The sequence below is a fragment of the Lathyrus oleraceus genome, chromosome 7 (assembly GCF_024323335.1).
Source record: "Lathyrus oleraceus cultivar Zhongwan6 chromosome 7, CAAS_Psat_ZW6_1.0, whole genome shotgun sequence".
Taxonomy (NCBI): domain Eukaryota; kingdom Viridiplantae; phylum Streptophyta; class Magnoliopsida; order Fabales; family Fabaceae; genus Lathyrus; species Lathyrus oleraceus.
Window position 1 is genome coordinate 15754947 of NC_066585.1, and position 21755 is coordinate 15776701.

Sequence of the window (21755 nt, forward strand, 5' to 3'; positions counted from 1 at the left end):
TTTTTCAAAATATCATTGAAAATAAACTTTCTCATAACCATAATATAATAATAACAACATGATATACTTGGTCATCACTTAATAGTTGCAAGTTTCAACTTTCAACCCATGCTTGAGCTAGTTGGTAATGGTAGAATTTAGAGAGTTGAAATAAAAATTGCAGGTAACTCACTCCGAAGTTACCACCTCTTTTTTAATATTACTCCATTTCAAATAAAAATTAAAGAAAAAAGCATTTTTCACTTCAATTTCAGTTTCAACTTCAATTTCAATTTTTCTTCTCAATTTCAATTCCTTGAATTTGATCAGATCTGATTATTCTTCCAAAAATTTCCAAATTCAGTCGCTTTCCACGTCAGTCGTTATCCCCTCCAAAAGAAATTTTTGAACTTGGGGATTTTAGTTGTATAAAGATTACAAGTAAGAACCTAAAATGTTTCGTTTGGAGCAGAAAAAGTTTCGAAAGCGGGTTTGATTTCTTCAAGTTTCAAACTTTTCAACAATCAACTGCTACCCACCTTGCCGGTTGTTGCTATGGCCGACGCTTTATCGGCTATTCCGGCAGCCGTTCTTCGCAACCTTGCTGATAAGTTATACGAAAAACGCAAAAATGCTGCTCTTGAGGTTTATCCCTTTTGCCCCCTTATCCTTTTTTGTGTGTGTTCAATTTTAGGGGTTTATGATTATGATTATGATTATGGGTTTGTGTGTAGGTTGAGAATATAGTGAAACATTTAGCTAGTAATGGAGATCATGATAAAATTGTGTCTCTCATCAATTTGTTGACTACAGAATTTACTTATTCACCTCAACCCAATCATCGGAAGGTATCATTTTTTATTTTTTTTGAAATAATGTTGATTATGATTATGGATTATGTTATATGGCTATTTTTTTTTTTTTTTTTGTGAAATTTTGTTTTGAATGAAGGGGGGATTGATAGGATTGGCTGCTGCAACTGTTGGGTTGACTTCTGAAGCAGCTCAGCATCTTGAGGTTAGGGTTTGCTCAGTAATTTTTGTAGTCTTGAAGTTTTGACCTAGTTTTGTTTTGATTTTGGTTATCCATGAGCTTATGGCTTTCAATTATGTGTCTTTTCACTTAGTAGCAATTTATTCATTTGGAATGACTTATTGCAATCAGCGTTATAGTGGATTATGGCGGAAGAAACCGCAATACGCGAGCCCCAAAACCGCCATGTATATCTGCCATAGCGGCCATGGCGCTGCTATTTGATAACACCGATTGCGAGCGTGCATTATTCTTCACTTTTGGAATGGTGTATTTTGACATGCTTAAACATATACATGCTTTTCACTATTTGTCTTACCTAGATTTAAACATTGTACTTGACAGCAAATCGTGCCCCCTGTGCTAAATTCTTTGTCCGACCAAGATGTTAGAGTTCGTTATTATGCTTGTGAAGCACTATATAACATAGCTAAGGTGAGAATTCTATTCTGCTGATATGTCAGATTCAATCTGATCATCTACTAATGTGTAATGGACATATTTTGGTTTTTGACAGGTTGTGAGAGGGGAGTTTATTGTATTCTTCAACCAGATCTTTGATGCATTATGCAAGCTTTCTGCAGACTCTGATGCAAATGTACAAAGTGCTGCTCACCTCTTAGATCGGCTGGTGAAGGTATAAGTTTTTCCTGGACTCATTAAAGCCTTTGTGTGGTACTGTACATGTGTGCAGATATCACGCGTATGCTTACTAGGGATTGCTTTTACAATAATTTCAGCTATTGTTTTCAATAGATCAACTGATGATTAAACATTTCTCTGTTGAATCAGGATATTGTGACCGAAAGTGATCAGTTCAGGTGCACCATCCTCTCACTACTATAATATTTGTTTATCTGTATCTAGTTCTCTTAGTTTTCAAAAGAACCATAGGTACAAAATCGCTTATGTGCAGCTTTTGAATAAAGATTCAATAGTCGAGAAGCATAAACACCACGAGGTGTGAAGCAATCTCGTACTAAATGAAACAACTTTCACTTTTAATTTCCGGAACGAGATAATGAGTCAACTTATTCCTCTCTATTCCAATTTACTCTACTTCATTTCCTCCTTCTTTTGTTTCTGATCTTTAGTATTGAAGAATTTATACCACTGTTGAGGGAGCGCATGAATGTATTGAATCCATATGTCCGCCAGTTTTTGGTAGGGTGGATTACTGTATTGGACAGTGTCCCAGATATTGATATGTTGGGTTTTCTTCCCGACTTTCTTGATGGTGAGCGCATTGTTTGAAGAATTATCCTTTTCATTTTTTATATTTTATACCAAATAGATGTCAATGGCCTAACTGTACGCGAACTTCTCAGGATTGTTTAATATGTTAAGTGATTCAAGTCATGAAATACGTCAACAAGCTGATTCAGCTCTTTCAGAGTTTCTTCAAGAAATTAAGAACTCGCCAGTAAGCTCCTTTTCCCCTCTTTTTGATTGAGCTGTAAGGATTGTCACTTTTCAGAGCCCATTTTATCTTTTTATCTTTCCCACTATCCCCTGTTTTGTTCAGTTGTCATTGTCTGACTCGAGCAGTGCTACTCTTGAAGTCTGTAGATTATGGTCGTATGGCTGAAATACTGGTAGAGAGAGCAAGTTCTCCAGATGAGTTTACGAGATTAACAGCTCTCACATGGGTAAGCATTACCGCAATTCTCTGACTTAATTGACAAGTAATTACTGTTACCATACTGTATGCATAGTCTTGGGATTTAATCAAACCAATATTTCTTTCATATTAAAAGAAAAAATGTTATGTTACTGGTTTGTTTCATTTGTATTTTATATAACTTTATGCATGTGATTTATTTTAACAGATAAATGAGTTTGTCAAACTTAGTGGAGATCAGCTTGTTCCATATTATGCAGACATTCTTGGAGCCATTTTGCCTTGTATATCAGATAAAGAAGAGAAAATTAGAGTTGTAGGTTCACTTGAGCCTCCCTTGTTGCTTTTCCCTCCTTACCCCTTGCTATTTTTCTTCCTTTTATGTAAAATAGAAATTTGAATTTATCTATGGCATATGTGTAAGGTTGCTTGTGAAACCAATGAAGAGCTACGTACCATCAAGGCTGATCCAGCTGAAGGATTTGATGTAGGAGAAGTCCTCTCCATTGCAAGGAGGTATAGTTTTTATATCCCGTTAAAAAGACTAGGTTTTAGTTTTGTGATGCTTGCAATTGAAATGTTATGAATTTGTAAATTGGCCCGACCATCTTAGAAGCTATTTGGAAATTATTATGAGGATCTTTTTTTGTGTATCCAAACTATTTTCGTACTGATTACTCTGTCAAATGATATCGGGTTGTCTTGGTTGATCAGGCAATTATCTAGTGAATGGGAGGCTACTCGAATTGAAGCTTTGCACTGGATATCAACCCTTTTAAATAACTATCGCCCTGAGGTGACTACATTTTTCTAATCCACCTTTTGTTTTGGCAATTTTTGAGGTCCATGTGCATCTGCGAGTTTTGCTAGTCCGGGGTCACAGAAATAGTTATGGTATTTCATGGCGGTCTAATGATATACAGTTTTCTACCAATATTTCATGTCATTCTTTTCCTTTTTGTGCCGGATTTTCTTCATTTATTAGTGTCAATCCTTCTTTAAGTAGTTATTATTTCTCTTTACCTAAGATGCTCATCTCCTTTACGTCGATGAGAGATTTTGGTGCTAATTCATGTTGGTTTTTCATGTCTCAAACAGGTTTTGCAATATTTGAATGACATATTCGACACCCTGCTCAAGGCACTTTCAGATCCATCTGATGAGGTATCTTGTATCCTGAAACCATTATTTAAATAGCTTTGTTTCATCATATCATTCGTTTTTAAAACCTTTGTGCAATCATGCTTTTAATTGTATGGTTTTCATATCGATTAAATAAGTTTTATGTTTCTGATAGTGAGGGGCTTATTAAGCTCCTCAATAAAAAAGCATATAACGGTGGAACAAGGATGGGGCATTGGTATGACGGTTAAATTTCCTTTTTTTTCTCTCAAAAAAGTGGAGTATAGTTTTAGATTTCTTAGAAGTTTTCGATGTAGATATGCTATATGTGCCTTTTGACTCTTGACTGCAGCATGAATAAAGGATATTTTAAAGTTTCTTCTATATATCCCTATTTGCAATAATGTTCACTCTACGCAAATAAAGACTCACTTGAATTATCTGTAATAGGTTGTTCTTCTGGTTCTTGATGTTCATGCATGCATTGCAAAAGATCCTCAGCACTTTCGTCAGCTTGTTGTTTTCCTAATGCACAATTTCCGGATAGACAATTCACTTTTGGAGAAGTAAGTTATTTTCCTAGGTCCAATATATATTCTCTGTTTCATATGGTTTTGCTAAAATATGTTTTAAATCAGTAATTTGCATCTTTATTTTTTAATTTAACTCTAATATTCTAGGCGTGGTGCTTTGATAATCCGTCGGCTTTGTGTGCTTTTGGATGCTGAGAGAGTCTACCGTGAACTTTCTACAATACTAGAAGGAGAATCTGATTTGGATTTTGCATCAATTATGGTTCAGGTATATCCTGTTTTTTCTTTGTTAATTAAGGAACTGCTGAAAAGTTGATGACATGCGTGTAACTGAGTTGAGCGGACTACCAGACTGGCTATGCTGTTAAGCCAGTGTGAACCGGCAAAACCCGGTGACCCGCCGATATTTGCAAACGGTCTGGTTAAATGCACGACTTCTTTTGTTTAGCATTGACTGCTTTAGATATTAAAAAAAAAAGGAGTTGCGAAGCAGGAGTCGAACACGCGTACAGCAATTGCGTATCGTAATAACTAATAACATAGCACCACCACACCACATTATTGATTGTGATGTTTACTATGTTTTTAATTATTATATTTAAAAATCTAATGCAAAAATTTCTCTTAATGCTGCTACCTATGATTTTTCTTTTTTAACTTGTAATCTATTGTGAGTCGATGCTTCTAATTTTTTATATTAATATTTAAAATACATATATTTTTAATACCCTGGTTTGCAAGGTTGTCAAGATCGTAAAACATAAAATCGTAAGATACTACTAAAATGAAAAGTAATACTATATATTTGAAGTATTTTTACATGATATTTTGCTAGGCAAGGGTATTCGTTGAAAAATGACCTTTTATGATTTTTTAATAACATGTTTGATTGGGTTTTTATACTTTATTACCATTTTTCACAGGAATTTGTTAGACATTAGGCACATATTTGGTCCATTAGATGGTTTATTATAAGTCTAATTTAAAACAAACCCTACAACTGATACATTTACTCTCTTAACCTTAAATCATAAACTTCATCATTTCAAAAGGCATGCATTCATCACCACTCTACCCTAATTGTTGCGCCTCTGCATCTTGGTGGTGGGCCGATCATGGCTGGAACTGGCCAAGATCCCTCATAATCAATGATTTTACGATTCTTTTCACAATTTAACTACAACACACAACTCTACTTAAGATCTGAATCGTTGGAGTGAGTGAGATCGTAAAATCTTAAAATTTTAAGATTTAGATCGAGATTTTGACAACCATGCTTTTTGTAAATATTTGTGTTACAAATGGAAAAAAAATTAACTTTTATTTAAATATGATTGTTTGTTTAGGTATAAGTTTTTACATTTTATAAGTGTCATGAGTTTTTATTTAATTTTAAATTGATCGAGACATTCGGTGCAATTCAATTTAATACCTATGCAATTTTTTGTATATAGACGGGGTCATACAGCCGAGTCATTCGATTTAATCTGGTTCAATCACGCAGTTCAACCAGTGACCTAGTGGTTCGATGAGTCACTCTGTGGCCTTGCGGAGTTGAAGACCAGGCCGATTTTTAAAACGTTGTGTACAACTAAAGTAGATGATGGCTCGGTCAAAAGTTTTGACTTACTATGTCCAAAATATTTGCAGTCTTTAAACACACTTTCTTTTTAATGAGCCTGACCTTCAGCCAATCTAATAATGTAGGAAAGTTTTGTTCATTTAATTTGATATTTTCCCTTTTCCATAAAAATTTGCAGGCTTTGAATTTGATCTTACTTACATCATCAGAACTATCGGAGATTAGAGTTCTTTTGAAGCAAACACTGGTAAATCCTGCCGGGAGGGATTTATATGTTTCTTTGTATGCCTCATGGTGTCATTCTCCTATGGCGATTATAAGTCTTTGCTTCTTAGCTCAGGTATGCATCTATAACTTAGTTTGAATTTAAAGCCGTCTTTCAAATGTGCTTTTTGAACAATGTGTATTTGTGCATAAGTGCTTTACTTTATTTGGATTATCTTCCTTGACAGACTTACCAACATGTGAGTACTGTGATTCAGTCTCTGGTAGAGGAGGATATTAATGTCAAATTCTTAGTACAGCTGGATAAATTGATTCGTTTGCTGGAAACTCCGGTCTTTGCTTATCTTCGACTGCAGGTGATTGATTATAATAATATTTTTCTCTTTATCTTTTTTTTTTCTTCTTATTCCAGCATTTAATTTACCTCATACCAGATACTAAAGGGCTTGGATGAAACCTTGAGTTTAGCAATTAAATCTCATGATAAGAAAATATGACACCTTATGAACTTTATTAACAGTACCCGATTCCACCTAGTGGCAAAAATGCTTTAGTTCATGTTCTTTCTGCATATTCTGGGAGCCATGCTTTTTATTTCATTGTCTTGTGTACCTAAATGGTTATTTGATTTTGTAGCTTCTGGAACCTGGAAAACATACATGGTTATTTAAAGCTCTGTATGGTCTTCTGATGTTGCTTCCTCAGGTACGCGAAACTTGATTATATTTTTTGTTACTTAACATTATATCGCGTTTCGTAGTTCTACAAAATTGATGCTTCAAATTCTTTTTTGAATATATCAACACTCAAAGATCAAAAATCTAGATGAGTTGTTTGTATTGACAATTCGTTTTATATGAATTATGCAGCAAAGCGCTGCATTCAAGATACTGAAAACTCGCTTAAAAGCAGTGCCAGCGTATTCTTTCAATGGTGAGCAATTGAAGAAAACATCCTCCGGGGCCCCCTACCAATTTCTCCATCACATGTCTGGTGGATCTCACATCACAGAAGATGGCGACGTAGCCGTGGACAACGGTAACTCACACAATGCAATAAATTTTGCAACAAGGATAAAACAGTTTCAGGAAATGCAGCAACAGCATCGCGAGCATTTTAGAACACAAGCACAGATACGCCGAAAGGTCATACCTGTATCAAAGGTAACTACTGACTTCCTCATTCTGCATAAAAAATAAGATCTGTTTGTATTGACATATTTCAACTTATCTAGTAACATAAATGCTTATGCTATAAGTGCTTAACTAATGTGTTTATCCAAACTTGTAGTGTAGTTAATAAGCCATTTTCCTATATGCAGGAGGAGGAGGTACCAAGACAAGAAGAAGAAACAAAGAGACCTCATTTGAGTGAGCTTAATGTTGTACCAAGATCATCCAAGAGATAAAATGCTATTGAATCAGTCTTTATTATGGCACTGATCCAATCCCAGTTGTATTTGCATTTGAACTTTGAATGGGATAGGGTAATAGTAAAATTGTAAATCATAATAGCTTCTTGTTTTATTCTACTGCTACTACTTATCATCATCATCATCATGGAAGAAAGATGAGATGCTGCAAGATGGGTTTTGGCATTAAGATAAAGCTTGGGCTTTACCGGGCTCGGCCGGGCTATTTTTTAGACCTTGTCAACTTTATAGATACTCACATGGTTCTGTTGTTTTTGTTGAAAACCATGTGGAACAGAGGGGAATACTTCAATTTAGAAGAAAAAAAAGTTCTATAATAATAATAATACTGTTTAGTACTTGGTTTTCATGTGTTGTGGGGTTATGCATTTATAATAAAGAATTTAGATTCTTGGTTAGTTAGTACTTCAAACGAGTTTTTAACAACCATTGATATATTATAAAATTACAATCATTGATATCTTGATCATTCTTATACTGATAACTGTTAGAAGCTGTACTTTGTAGACCAAAACTTATTTGAACTATACTATACATATCGAGAGCGGTATATCGTGTGTGGTAAGACAGACACGATTGTGATCGCTAGCTTACAGAGCATAGATTTTCTCAATGTCTGAATTGTATTCGTCCAAATCTGATATATTTGCAGAGTAAGACCACGAGAAAGATTTGCTTCCACTTGCCCGTTTGATTCGTCTCTGGGAATCGCTCTGAAAAATACCAAAATGTTGTCGAAAAACAAAGTAACACATGCTCGCAAGAGTCCCGACTAGAATTGGTGTCCCTACAGCAGTTATGGTGATGGCCATCCATTTTTTCTTTCCAACAACCTCGAAAGCTATAGCCAAGAATGCGCCACACGTGCAAGCACAGGCAGCCCACATTAACTTGTTAACGACTGACACAATTTGCTTTTGAGCCCTGGTATCCCAAGCAACCAAAGTGATTTGAACAACAACAACAGCGAGAGATATGAAAAGAGACGTCGAATTCAAGAGACAGAAAACTTGGAATCCAACATGATCGGCTATGTTAGATTTTCCTGTCTGTGGTCCTTCCATGATATATTGACCTGGCAAATTGAATATGGCCAAGAACGCTATTGAGGCGAAAAGGACTGCAATGAGCGTGACAGAGTTAATGGTGTTTTGAACAGCTTCTCTATGAAGTTTCTTCAGTTCCTTAGCTATACCAGAAACTCGTCGGCGAGTTTTTTCATTTTGAATAAGCTGTGATTGCACCTCATGCTTTATATCACTTACAGTTCTTTTAAGTTCCATTGCTTCATCTAATTTACCAACATGTCTTGCATATTTAGCACCATATTCTGAAAGTGCTTCTTGGATTTCTAAAGCTGAAGATCCATATGGAAGTTTATCTGCCAAATCCAAAGCTGTTTCTTGTTGCTTATTGATGGCATTAACATCCACAGCCGAATAGCTTAACAAGAGGCTCACTATCTGTCAAAAGAATCATTCGTCACTAAAAGGCAGCAAAAAGTACAAATCGAGAGAATATCGTTCAAGCGATTGAGTTTAACCTGTGATCGGCCTTTCCTTGTAGCCATGTGAAGAGCCGTATTACCCTTCTTATCGCGCTCATTTAATATAGTTGGATCAGCTTGTAATATCTCCTCCACCACTGATGTACTCTGTCCTTTAACAGCCATATGCAGTGCCGTTTGACCTTTTTTATCTTTGATGCAGACAATTCCTGTATCACGGGCAATAAGTGCTTTCACAATACGATCGACGCCATACCTAACAGCATTGTGCAGCGCAGTTTTCCCGTTTTTCCTAACTATAAACATGGAACCGACATCAACATCCAAAATAGAATTCACCACATCTAAGTGGTCTTGAACTGCAGCAGAATATAAAGGGCTTGTGTTTGACGAGTCGCACAACTTACAAACCTCAGGCCAAGAACTCAAAATCTCCTTCACAATATCTGGAGAAAAAATACATTAAAATCATGATTGAAATACTTAATCATATATATCAACAATCCAATACAAATAATCAAAACTATAGCTAGCATGAGAACCACAGGTGATTACAAGCTTACAGTTAACAAATCAAATCAAAACTATCTACCATAGATCAAAGATTCACTGCAGTTGGAAGTTATAGCCGCAATCACGCAGTCATGGTTTGTGGCCGTCCGATTAAAATCAGACAGTTCTGATTACAGATAGGTATTTCAATATGTGTAATCCCATGATTTTGCATTCCAAATTCAAAAGATGTACACAGCAATGCAAGCTGAACAAAAGTTTCAAAAGAAACTTACTTCAATTTCATAGTGCCAACCTCTATAGCTCCAACACCTCCGGAAAAAAAGAAAGGTGTGTCCATGTCTGAAACGGACATAGACACTTGTGACTACGTTTAAGTTGTTCATTTTTTCAAATTACTATCAAATTATTACATGTTTCGACGTGTAAGTATTGGTGTTGTGTTTCCGGTGTCTGTGTTCATTCTGTTCATAGGTGGCAACTCATAGAAACATACAGTAAGTGAATATTCACAAAACCAATTTCATCCAATAATAGCAATATCCATCATCACAGGTTCTTAGAATTTGAGCTAACACAAAACCAACACAAATCAAAAAATGAAAGATAAAATATGTAAAATACCCAAATGGCCACGCTTAGCAGCAACATGAAAAGCGTTCATATCAGACTTGGAACGAATCTTGAGAATCTCAAAATGACACAATTGAAGCAAAAAGTCGAAAACTTGCTTCAGATTACGTTCAGCAGCGATGTAAAGTGGCGTTTCCCCATGATCATTTTGAAGAGACATAACATCAGAAACGGACATAGGTGACGACGATGATGATGACCCATTATTACTATTATCATCATCTTCCCTTTTGAGTTGCTCCAAGAGCTTCTTCAATCCATCAAGGTCTCCAGATCCAACCATGGTGAAAATTGATTGATGGGTCATGAATCGCAGACCCTTGGACTCCATCACGAAAATAAAAATACGATTTTTATTTGGTTTTTCAGTGTTTTAGGGTTGATTTGAAGTAGAAGGGTTTCACTATCATAATCATATAGAAATAGAAAGAAAGAGTGAAATTGATAGTGTAAGAAACAATGAAGAAGAAGAAAGATAGAGAGAGAAAGATGATATATGGATGATAATGAATGGATCAAGTTGTGATTCTCAATTAAATTAAATTATTTGTTTATAAATTCAATTCAATTATTGATTCATTGATTGAAAATTTATTGTATTAATATATAGTGAGGTCTTTTTTCTTGCACACAAAATCCAACTCAATTTGACTTTCATAATATGACAATAACACTACTAAGTCTTCAATCTTATATATTTAATTTTATTTAATTTAACTATTAGTTAATTAATAAATTCTAATCCAATCTAGAAAAATCAAAATTGTTATATTAAATGTTATTATTAAGGTATGAATCTTTATATTCACTATTTTATATGTAAGTTTTTAATTATTATTATCATTTTATCACATAAAATAATATGGTATAATTTATTTTTTTGGTTTGGTATAATTGATTCCTTTTTTATTTGTAGAAAAAAATTATTTTGTGAAAATTTGTTTTGATATAATTGAATTTGAATTTAATTTAATTAATTTTAGAAAATTGAGTTTATAGTTAAAAATATTTTTTTTCCATTTGATATGATTCACTAATATAATTGTCATATAATAACTTTGTTTTGTTATTTAATAAGTTGAAGTTGAATGTTTTAGTTTTGTTTTGAAAAATAAAGACTTAGTTTTGATTTTGGTAATTTCATGTGATTTTTAGAAATACAATCAAATTATTTATTGGCAAAACAAGATTTTTTTAAAATAATCATATTCTTCAAATTAAATCTCTAAATAATTATTTTAAAAAAACAACAATAAAATAATCATCTTTCCTAACTGATGCGTCAATTGAACCGACACATCCATTTAACCTAAGGAGAAGGCGTTATTGGAACTGACGCATGCTCCCAATGATCATGCATGTAGGCGTTATGCCTCTTGGCGCATGCATGTGATGCATGTGGTGTATTGACGCATACATACACTACATAGTGTATGCGCCAATACATCTGGCGCATACATACACTACATAGTGTATGCGGCAATGCATCTGGCGCATGCACCTTTAATTTTTTATTTTATTTAATTTTAAACTAGTAAAGGACCCGTGCGTTCGCACGGGTCGCGCAAGTGCAATAATTTATTTTAAAAAAAATTAAAATATAATATATTTATTTATATATATATATATATATATATATATATATATATTATATATATATATATATATATATATATATATATATATATATATATATATATATATAGTTGGATCAACGTACACAAATTTATTGCATAAGAGTTTTTTTTTAATGTAATGGATGTTAAATGATCAATAAATGGGTTCAAAAAATTTCCACAAATAACTTTTTCCAGTTTGGGACATAATAAAGTAAAACATTATTAATTTATAGTAATATAATTTGCTTAATTTTTTTGTATACTATATTAAGGAAATAATCAAAAAATATAATACAAAAATATTTTTACAATTTATTGATATATTGATATATAATAAACATTCCATTGTTAATGTTATGAATAAAATTCCATTTATCATTGAGATTTTGGACATAAGAAATAAAATATATTTATTTAGTAATGGATGAAATTTTCCAATCTGTTACTAATTTGAGGTATAAAAGCGCAAATATTAACCTTCATAATAAATGATTATTTAACCAAAATACATAAACCATGTAAAAGAAATACCAGAACCTCATTTGTTTTAAAATATAGTAATGAATACTACCAAATGTTGAAATTAATTGCAACTGATACAGTAAGGTTTAAATGCAACAAAAGATATTGAAACAAAAGGTTCACAATTTTAGTTAAAATTGTGAGAAATAAGTCCAACAACAAAAATGATTTAACTTCGTACAATTCTTTGGTCCTTAAAAAATGTGTTTATACAAAACCTGGCCGCAACCTTTTAGGAAGTGATAATTCAAAACCTGTCCGCAACCTTAAAAAACTACAATAATGACTAATTTGATTTCAGGATATTGATTTCATTTTGGAATGATAAGATTGCAACAACAATAAAATAACGGTAATAGTTTTTAGTAGTATAAATAAGTAATTTATTTTATCACATTTTTCACTCACATCTAGTCTAAATTTGACCAATTTATTTTATTTAATTTTAATTTTTGTGTGTACACATTTCATTTGAAAATGAACCTCAATCAACGTAACACATGCTCCAATTTTATGCAAAATGATGGAAGTCCTCTTTGTATCCCAAATCAACAAAACACCCCATATTTTGGAAATCCACCTCTTATTCCAAATCCACACCATAATTCAAGATTTCAAAATTCTCTTTTTATCCCAAATCCATAAAATAATTCACCCATTGGAAATTACTCATATCATACATCACCTTACCCAATGAAAAACTCTCTTTTAATGTATTTTGATATATTTGAATCAATTTTTTAATTATATTTTATATAATATATAATGAGATTTAGTGGGGCCCATTTTCTTAGCCCACTTTAATTATTTACAATCATTTTCTTGTACAACTAAATGTATAAAGAATTGATATTCTTATTGATTTATTACAAATCATGCATAACATTAATTATCTTACGGCTGAATTATTTTAATACTCCACTGACCTAGCCAATAGAAAGGAGGCAGTAGACATAATTATTCATTTCAACCCCCAACTATATTTTGGCAAATAAATAATTTAAATATGTTGAGTTATAATACTATATATGATGACGTGAGATTGGTAAAAAGTATAATTGCATGCTTAACTTAATCATTTCAAACAAACAATGTAGATTTTCCATTACCAATCAAAAGACAATTCACTGTATATGATAATTATACCTTGTTTTTTTTATAAATCCTTAATTCAGTTGAATGCAAGATTCAAACATTGCTCCAATATTTCTGAACTACCTGCAATTTTAACATATGTATTAGACTTTGAAAAAAATTGTAAAAAAATGTGTTTCTATGTGTTTTCTATAATTAGTTTTGAAGGATTTCATAATAAATTTTTATGTAATTGTTTTTTTTAATTTCTAACACCATTAGGCATGCTGAAACCAAACATGACATGCAATAATCTATTTATAATTTAGTCGTATACACATATTTCATAAGATGACAACGTATTTTGTTATCAATCTAAAATACTTATTAACATTTGAAGATATGATACTCATATAAATTTTGTAGTTGAAAGAACACACAAAACACAATGTTCAACATAACAACATAGGATTTTGAATAATTTCACACACATGAATTAAATACTCATTATCATCCTTTAAACCATACATGAAATATAAATGTCAATTGTAATCCCACAAAATAAACACTTCAAAAAAGTAAGAACACATCCTACAACCAAAACATATAATGTTCTTAACAACTTCATACTTAAACTCATTCTGGTGCTAAAAAGTTCATAAAATATATTTCAATATCAAATTTCAGAAAATTCTAATTAAGAAGATGGTTCTATCTTTAATTTCTTGGATGGTTTGGTGCCTGATAATTGCGTAGCACCAGACGCTTCAAAATCAACTTCTTCACCCTTGTCAGCAATTACAACATCCTTAGCCGGAGTCATTAGAATGATTGATTCTGGATCATTTTCACCAGATGCAGATAATGTTTGCTTGCAATATAAAAAATTAATTGTCAATTATAAAATGAATTATAATAATACAATATTTATCATAGAAAATTATTATGTTAACAAATGAAGATACTTACTGCGGAAGTTTCCAAATTTTCTTTGTTAGGGACCAACTTTGCATATTCAGTTTTAGACTGATTCTGCACATTGAAACATCGAATATTTATTATACTTGTTAAATGTTTAAATAATACATGAATTAAGTGAATATTATACGTCTTCTACTATGTAGTCATTTTCAATCTCTTTAACAAAGACTTCATCATCACAAAGCTTCTAAACAGACGCTTGGGAAAACGTTGGCTGCACCTTAACTCTAAAAGCCATTTTCTTATTCAACAGCATTTCAAGCTCATCAGGATAAACCATTGGATCATCTTCTCCATTCTAATGGAAAAATAAAATATCAACCATGAGTGATAATCTGAACTTTACAACTCGATAAACTATTAACATTTTAACTTATGTATAACAATGTACCTCCACCATAGAGTTATGCATAAATTCAGCAGTCATTCCAAGTATAGCAGCACATTCGGAATCCCAGAATACAAATCGATATTTTGATTCACCATTGCTAACATATATCTCAATCTTGTACCTATAGTATGTTAAACGAAGAAAATAATATGATTAATAACAAATCCATTACCAAATTTATTTGCAATTCATCTAGATTATATGTACCTTGGTATAGGCTGTTCGACTTTTTGCCCACATGAACATTCATAAGCTTTTTCAGGATTAGGTGCCTTCGAAGAACACCTTGTGCAGCCATAATAAAACCATCCATACTTTGAGACAACAAATTTCAATGTGGTTGCTACAGTAACACATAAAGTTTCCTAAAAGCAAATCAAAAATGATATTAATTTCAAAAAGCAAACAATATAATTGTAATAGTAAAGATAAATTCGGCTCTATAGTATTCAACTTACATGTTTGATTTTGCAGAACTGACTTAAGGACATATATTTCGCATTATGAACAAACCTTTCTACTGGCGAATACTGAGAACCACCAAACCAATTAGAAAGAGATTTTGCAGATTGAGTAGGCTTCTCCTTCTGTTCATTAGTAGGCAACCTATAGAAATAAGATTGTTTTTGAAATTAAAAATTATGTATAATAATCTGAATATAAATAAATAAATAAAATCCATACTTAGACATAAAATCTTGAATTTCAGGGATGTCTTCATTTATCAACAATTTGGAACCACTCCATGCATTTGACACTGTAAATTGTATAATTAATATAAAAATTATTGAACGTATAATGAAAAATACAAATCAGCTATGTATTTATAAAGTCTGATAGTGTAATACCTTGACCATCTTTTACCATTGCATGAGTGAGCAGAATTACAATAGCTCCATTGTTTTTAGGATCATTGTAGTAAGCCAAAAAATTTGATCCATAGATTTCCCATAAATTGCAATTTATGCAATTACCCCTATTTTGCAATATAAATAAACAATATTATATGATGGGATTCAGTGATGCAAAATATATAAATTTATCAAACACATAAGTTATGAAAACAATGCGCATTACTTCAAATCTTTTAGCACAACAGAAACAACAACTTTCTTCCCCGGAGTGTTGGATTGGATATGGTTTATCTCACTAGCAGCACCAATAATATCTACATTAAAGTAAGGTTCATTATTGAATGTGTTTGCAAATATATAAGTTATATAAGTTATAATAGAATTTAAATTACCTTCCAGTCTATCGATTTTGCATTTGCCTTGAAGTATCTCACCAAAATCTTTAAAGAAATATCCTTTAGGTGGAATATTTTGAAGTTCGATTGCCTTCATTGTGGTACCACCAAGAAACACAATTTTTTTTGAATGATCACACACCTTCCACTGAAAATCATTGTTATAGACACTGCCATTGTTTATAATGCAGGTCATATTCTCCTTAATGACCTCTTTCCATTTCAGTAAATGATCATGACGAATAAGGACCTGAATCCGATGACCCTAACAAAATGAAAATAATCTTCTTTTTATATGTTATACAAAAAAACATTTTGTTGTAATTACTAACTATCATACAAAAATCTATACTTAAAAAAAGAAAAGCAATTTACCAAGGAATCCATAACAATCATCTCCAAATGTTCAATACCCTTATTATTCACAACACTCCAAACATCCATTATTCGAACAGCAAGACGCAAAGTTTCTTTTGAGTCATTGATGTCTTTCACAGAATCAACCTTTCTACTCATTTTCACTGAAAAAAAATTCAAAAATTAATATAACTGCAAATTTAGATGACTATAAAATTACAAACCTAATAACCTGGAAAAAAAAGAGTATATAAATTTGATAGAGGTGTGTGGCAAAATACTGAAAAGGATCCAACCTTTGATGTTACACATATATAACATCGTTTTGATTGTATAATTATATGTTATTAAATTATAACTTTAAATTAAAAATAACTATTTAATATAGTTGATTAATATTAATTGAGTAATTTAATATTATTGTTAATTTACCTACCAATTAATTATTATTATTGTTATTATTATTATTGATATTTACCCGCCATATATGATAAGAATATTTTTAAAATTTAAATAGTATATTTATTATTTGATTTGATTTGATTTAATTGAGATCCAAACTCTATAAATTAAAATCGGTTACTTATTATGAACAATAATATAAGGTCATTCCAATGTCAAGCTATTATTAATTGAATTTTATATAGATGTAATTTTGCAATAACACGCTGGCATATTGAATCTTATACCGCTGTTATCTTTGCACTAACATATTTTATCCTTTCAACAGAATAATTATAGTAAATACGTACATTCTGTATACCGAATTATAATAAAAATGTATTAAAATCAAAAGCAATAAAACTGTTTACAGTAAATAAAAATATAGTCTAATTTCTTCATGATCATAAATATTTAAAGAAAAATTCATTGAAATAGTATATTATTATTGTTATTATTATTATTATTGATATTTACCCGCCATATATGATAAGAATATTTTTAAAATTTAAATAGTATATTTATTATTTGATTTGATTTGATTTAATTGAGATCCAAACTCTATAAATTAAAATCGGTTACTTATTATGAACAATAATATAGGGTCATTCCTATGTCAATCTATTATTAATTGAATTTTACATTGATGTAATTTTGCAATAACACGCTGGCATATTGAATCTTATACCGTTGTTATCTTTGCACTAACATATTTTATCCTTTCAACAGAATAATTATAGTAAATACGTACATTCTGTATACCGAATTATAATAAAAATGTATTAAAATCAAAAGCAATAAAACTGTTTACAGTAAATAAAAATATAATTATACAATAATATTAAATTACTCAATTAATATTAATCAACTATATTAAATAGTTATTTTTAATTTTAAAGTTATAATTTAATAACATATAATTATACAATTAAATATTCATTTTGTCATTTAAAGAAAACCAAGTAACGATAATATTTGGCAAAAAAACTACAATAATAATTAATTTGATTTCAGAATATTGATTTCATTTTGGAATGATAAGATTGCAACAACAATAAAATAACGGTAATATTTTTTAGTAGTATAAATAGAGTTTAGTATGAAATTACTTATAGGAACATGAAAGTAGCTGTATTATGGATTGTAATTAGGGTAATTAAGTAATTATGGTGGTAATTAACTTTTATATATTAAAAGTAGATGTTAAGTTAACAATTAAATAAAAAAATATTGAAAAAAATTATATTTATGTTATAATATAAATTACATGGAATTGACAAAAAATTCAATGACCAGTCCGATTGAAACGTCCCCTGTTCCACATCCAGGTGCGTTAGTCTGTCTTCGAGGTCTCCCACGATTTTTCTGAGGTATTTGGGGTCTTTGAGTGCTGACATGATCCAATGGTGGCTGGTGTGAAGGTCCGGTGGAAGGTCCAACGGTATTTGATAGATGTGTAATCATTTGTTCCCAATAGCTGGGGGGGGGGGGGGGGTCTCGTCAACGGCGCTTCCTTAATTGAGTTCGGTGCCCATGTTGTCGTAGCTGGGTCGATGTGGTTGGGTGAATTATGGACGATATAGTTTCCCGAATTAAGACATTGAATCATTTTGGAAACGAATCAATGGTTTCTGGGGTGTATTATAGTTAAACAATGGTTGGGTGTTGTGGTGATGTGATGTTTGGGTGGTCATTAGTGGGGGATACAATGACATGAATTGTATGAATCATCTGGGCTATAGACTATTGTGTTGGTTGCGTATGGTTGTTGGTGGGTAGGGTTTGATTCTTGGTTTTTAGGTTGGGTGTGTGGCATGAATGGGTTGCGAGGTTGGGTGTTTGATTGTTGGGTGTATGTGGTAGGGTGATGGTGTGAGGTTGGTCGTTGGATTTTGGTGGTTTGACATTGTTCTTGGACGGGGACTTGTTGTTGGGCGTATAATGACGAAGCTAGTTGGCGTGGATCAATCAAATACCTTGGCTCAAACACAAATTGTTTCGTTGTAACCGACATAAACCATGTCATATACTGTTGAGTTGGTCTAGCACCCTGTATGATTTGTTCGTTTAAGATGTGTTGTCGTCGATTCCTCCAATGACGACACATCTCTTTTGCAAAGTCTCTCAAGTCGGAATAATCCCATTGGGCATCGACTCTTTTTTGATGTTAATCTCCCAAACACGTCGGAGGTTCTGGAATTTGTTGTTGCATGCCGAACTGCAGTTTTACCCGGTCACTCTAGTGCATTTCCACAGTAGTGAACCGAATAATTGGTGTTTTTACTGTCCAAACTGCATCATCATCATGGTTAACCTGATGATCAAGACCCAGATATGACCTCTAGATAAACTGTACAACAATACAACATGATTAGATGATAAATAATTTGATAATTATTTTTAAATCAAAATATAGTTGTGTAGGAGTATTATATTGTCTGGTCCAATGTGATCCAATATATTGCGATAGACTACTATAGCGTGTTTCGGACACCTATTGTAGTTCATCCCTCTAACTGGCCACCTAGATAAAAAACAATTGAAAAATATTATTTACAGTTAATTATAATATAAAGTCTAATTAATTATATGGTAAAGTTTTAAACTTACTTTGTTGCAAACGGGAATATGAATGACTTCTCGTTTACTAGGGCGAGTGACAACATTCTTGACCAACCCTATGCTTATAACAAATATGCGCATGAATAAAATGTACAAGTATTATTTTAGCATTTTTACACATCACACTATATAGATGGGCCAAAACACCTGAACCCCAACTATATGTGCTTACCTTATTTATGTTTCCTAACAACGGTAAATACATAATGTTTACCGTATTACCAATACTTTCGAGAAATAAAAAATTACCAAATAAAATCGTAATATAACACCTAACTTTAATTATTTTCTCATACTCGATAGATTTTTCGGTAACGTTATACTCGCATAATATTGTTTGAGATATCTTAAATTAATACCTTGCCCCCTAGCTTGACCAAATGTCTCTCCCGCAGCTTGGTCGTCACACAAAGGGCCACCCAATAATTCGTTACAAATAGAGTTATCCTGGTTAGCTCTACCATTTACGGCCTTACCATAGACACGTAGACCCAACAACATGTAGACGTCCTTAAGTGTGATAGTACACTCACCGAAAGGAATGTGAAATGTATGGGTCTCGGGTCTCCATCTCTCCAACAAAGCAAGAATAAATTTGTAGTCAACCGAGTACGAGACTATGTTGAGGAGATTACCAAAACCGCATCCTCGAATATATGGTTCTATCAAAGGATCGTGGGGTACATATTCATGTACACGACATCGAAATCGTTTTGGGTCCTAATAAAACATAGTAAGAAATAAAATAAGAAAAAGTAATATAAAATAAAAACATAAATAAGAAATAAATATGAAATAAGTAAGAAGAAGTAATAACATACAAATGTCGAGATATTGCCGATTGTTCCTCGATCTTCATCACCCATAATCAATAGAGACATAATGCTGTAGAGGTTGAGTGTGGTAAATATGGGGTCTTGCAGAGGTTGATTGTTAGTGTTGCAGATGTTGAGTGTTGTGAGTTGATGCCCTATTTATAGATGAGTAAGTGTTGCAGAGGTTGAATAGGCATGCAACATGTGAAACATTAGATATGGTGCATGCGTGTGACATTGGTGTAGGCGCCTAAGGCTAGGGTGCATGCCTTGCTTTATGACATGCATGGTCACATGCGCCAAGGCTAGTGGCGCATGCATGTCTTTTTATGCATGCAAGGAAGAGGCGTCTAAGGCTAGGGCGCATGTCTTACTTTATGCGCCATTGGAATGGGCGCCTGCCTTGGATTATTAGGGCAGATATTCCTTGTCTGCAGGCGCATGCTTGTAGTGTAAGGGCAGAGATTCTTTGTGTGTAGAGATTCCTTACAGGCGCATGCATTATATTATCTTGTCTCTGCATGGATTCTTTACATTGCATTGTATTGTCTTTGTAGATGAATTGTGTGATCAGTGCATATACCGTCTATCCTATTTAACTGCATGCGAATAATAGATCAATGCATTCACCATCAGTACCCATATAAATCAGTAGAAACACTAAAGTTACATTTAAAAAAACGTCTTCCTCACCACATTACATGATCAGTGCACATACCGAAGGTGAAATATTTGAGCATCAATTATTCGATTTTTGTTTTCGCAACACAGAAGTAACTCGGTTTACAATAAATCGATGATCAAATTTTTCACATCTGAAACAAAGAATAGAAAAGAAATTGCAGTGTAGTCCTGTGGGCCAAATCATCTATAAAAATCCGGTGTGGGTTGCAGACAATCAGGTAAAGTTTTATCAAAAGAAGATTCGAGATACTGATAATGTTCATCATATGTTTGTCAGACACGAACAATCTGGGTACAACGATATAGATGGCAACAACAACATTTTTCCAACCGCCTTTGCCCTAGTTGCAGGAGAGACTGTTGAGGGATGAAGTTTTTTCCTAAGAAATCTCTGATTGCATGTTGCTCCTCAACCTAACTTATGTTTGATATCTGACAGACACCCTTCAATAGTTAGTGCATATAAAAACATTGATAATGGCTGGCAGGATCCTCCGTCGACACATGTCTTCTGCATTAGACATATTGCTCAGTATTTTATGCTGGACATCAAAGACAAAACATTACGGAAGAAGGTTGTCAACGCAGGTTACGCATAATCAGAACCTTCTTTCAAACACTACCACGAAGACATCAGATTGTCAAACGCGGATGTAGTACAGTGGATCGACAGTATTCCATTGGAGAAGTGGACTAGGGCATGCAACAACGATCAATGTTGGGGCCGCATGACAACAAATCTTGTGGAATCAATGAACTATGTCTTCAAAGGCATCTGAAACCTACCTATAACTGCTTTAGTGAAGGAAACATATTTCAGG

The 21755-nt window shown here is 32.6% G+C and overlaps 2 protein-coding genes across 3 annotated transcripts; one reads left to right on the forward strand and one right to left on the reverse strand.

The window, feature by feature from the left end:
- Positions 1-30: 30 nt before the first annotated feature.
- On the forward strand, positions 31-7875 carry LOC127105247 (protein VAC14 homolog). Of its 2 annotated transcripts, XM_051042418.1 has the most exons (21): positions 31-163; positions 452-624; positions 714-827; positions 931-996; positions 1357-1446; positions 1529-1648; positions 1804-1832; positions 2106-2248; positions 2340-2434; positions 2574-2660; positions 2841-2948; positions 3057-3148; positions 3347-3428; positions 3731-3796; positions 4205-4320; positions 4435-4555; positions 6048-6209; positions 6322-6450; positions 6731-6799; positions 6964-7257; positions 7416-7875. In XM_051042418.1, exons 2-21 carry the CDS (start codon positions 535-537, stop codon positions 7500-7502), a joined length of 2160 nt encoding a protein of 719 aa, XP_050898375.1. In that variant the 5' UTR covers positions 31-163; positions 452-534; the 3' UTR covers positions 7503-7875. The 2 variants fall into 2 exon arrangements, with proteins under 2 accessions (XP_050898375.1, XP_050898374.1); XM_051042417.1 differs by lacking the exon at positions 31-163 and having other exon boundaries at positions 223-624.
- A 50-nt stretch (positions 7876-7925) lies between these two features.
- Positions 7926-10700, reverse strand: LOC127105248 (ankyrin repeat-containing protein At2g01680). Its single transcript, XM_051042419.1, has 3 exons — positions 10171-10700; positions 9070-9479; positions 7926-8989 (listed from the first exon to the last, which is right to left on the reverse strand). The coding sequence occupies exons 1-3, from the start codon at positions 10508-10510 to the stop codon at positions 8117-8119; spliced, it is 1623 nt and encodes a 540-aa protein (XP_050898376.1). The 5' UTR covers positions 10511-10700; the 3' UTR covers positions 7926-8116.
- Between the last annotated feature and the right edge of the window lie 11055 nt (positions 10701-21755).

Bases quoted from the DNA above. Each gene is read 5' to 3' on its own strand.
- LOC127105248 (XM_051042419.1), bottom strand. From the start codon at position 10,510: ATGGAGTCCAAGGGTCTGCGATTCATGACCCATCAATCAATTTTCACC. The intron at 9,480-10,170 runs GTATTTTACATA...TTTTTTCTCCAG, and splicing joins TGCTAAGCGTGGCCATTTGG to ATATTGTGAAGGAGATTTTG. The intron at 8,990-9,069 runs GTTAAACTCAAT...TTCTTTTGACAG, and splicing joins CAAGGAAAGGCCGATCACAG to ATAGTGAGCCTCTTGTTAAG.
- LOC127105247 (XM_051042418.1), top strand. From the start codon at position 535: ATGGCCGACGCTTTATCGGCTATTCCGGCAGCCGTTCTTCGCAACCTT. The intron at 3,797-4,204 runs GTATCTTGTATC...TATCTGTAATAG, and splicing joins TTTCAGATCCATCTGATGAG to GTTGTTCTTCTGGTTCTTGA. The intron at 4,556-6,047 runs GTATATCCTGTT...AAAAATTTGCAG, and splicing joins TTGCATCAATTATGGTTCAG to GCTTTGAATTTGATCTTACT.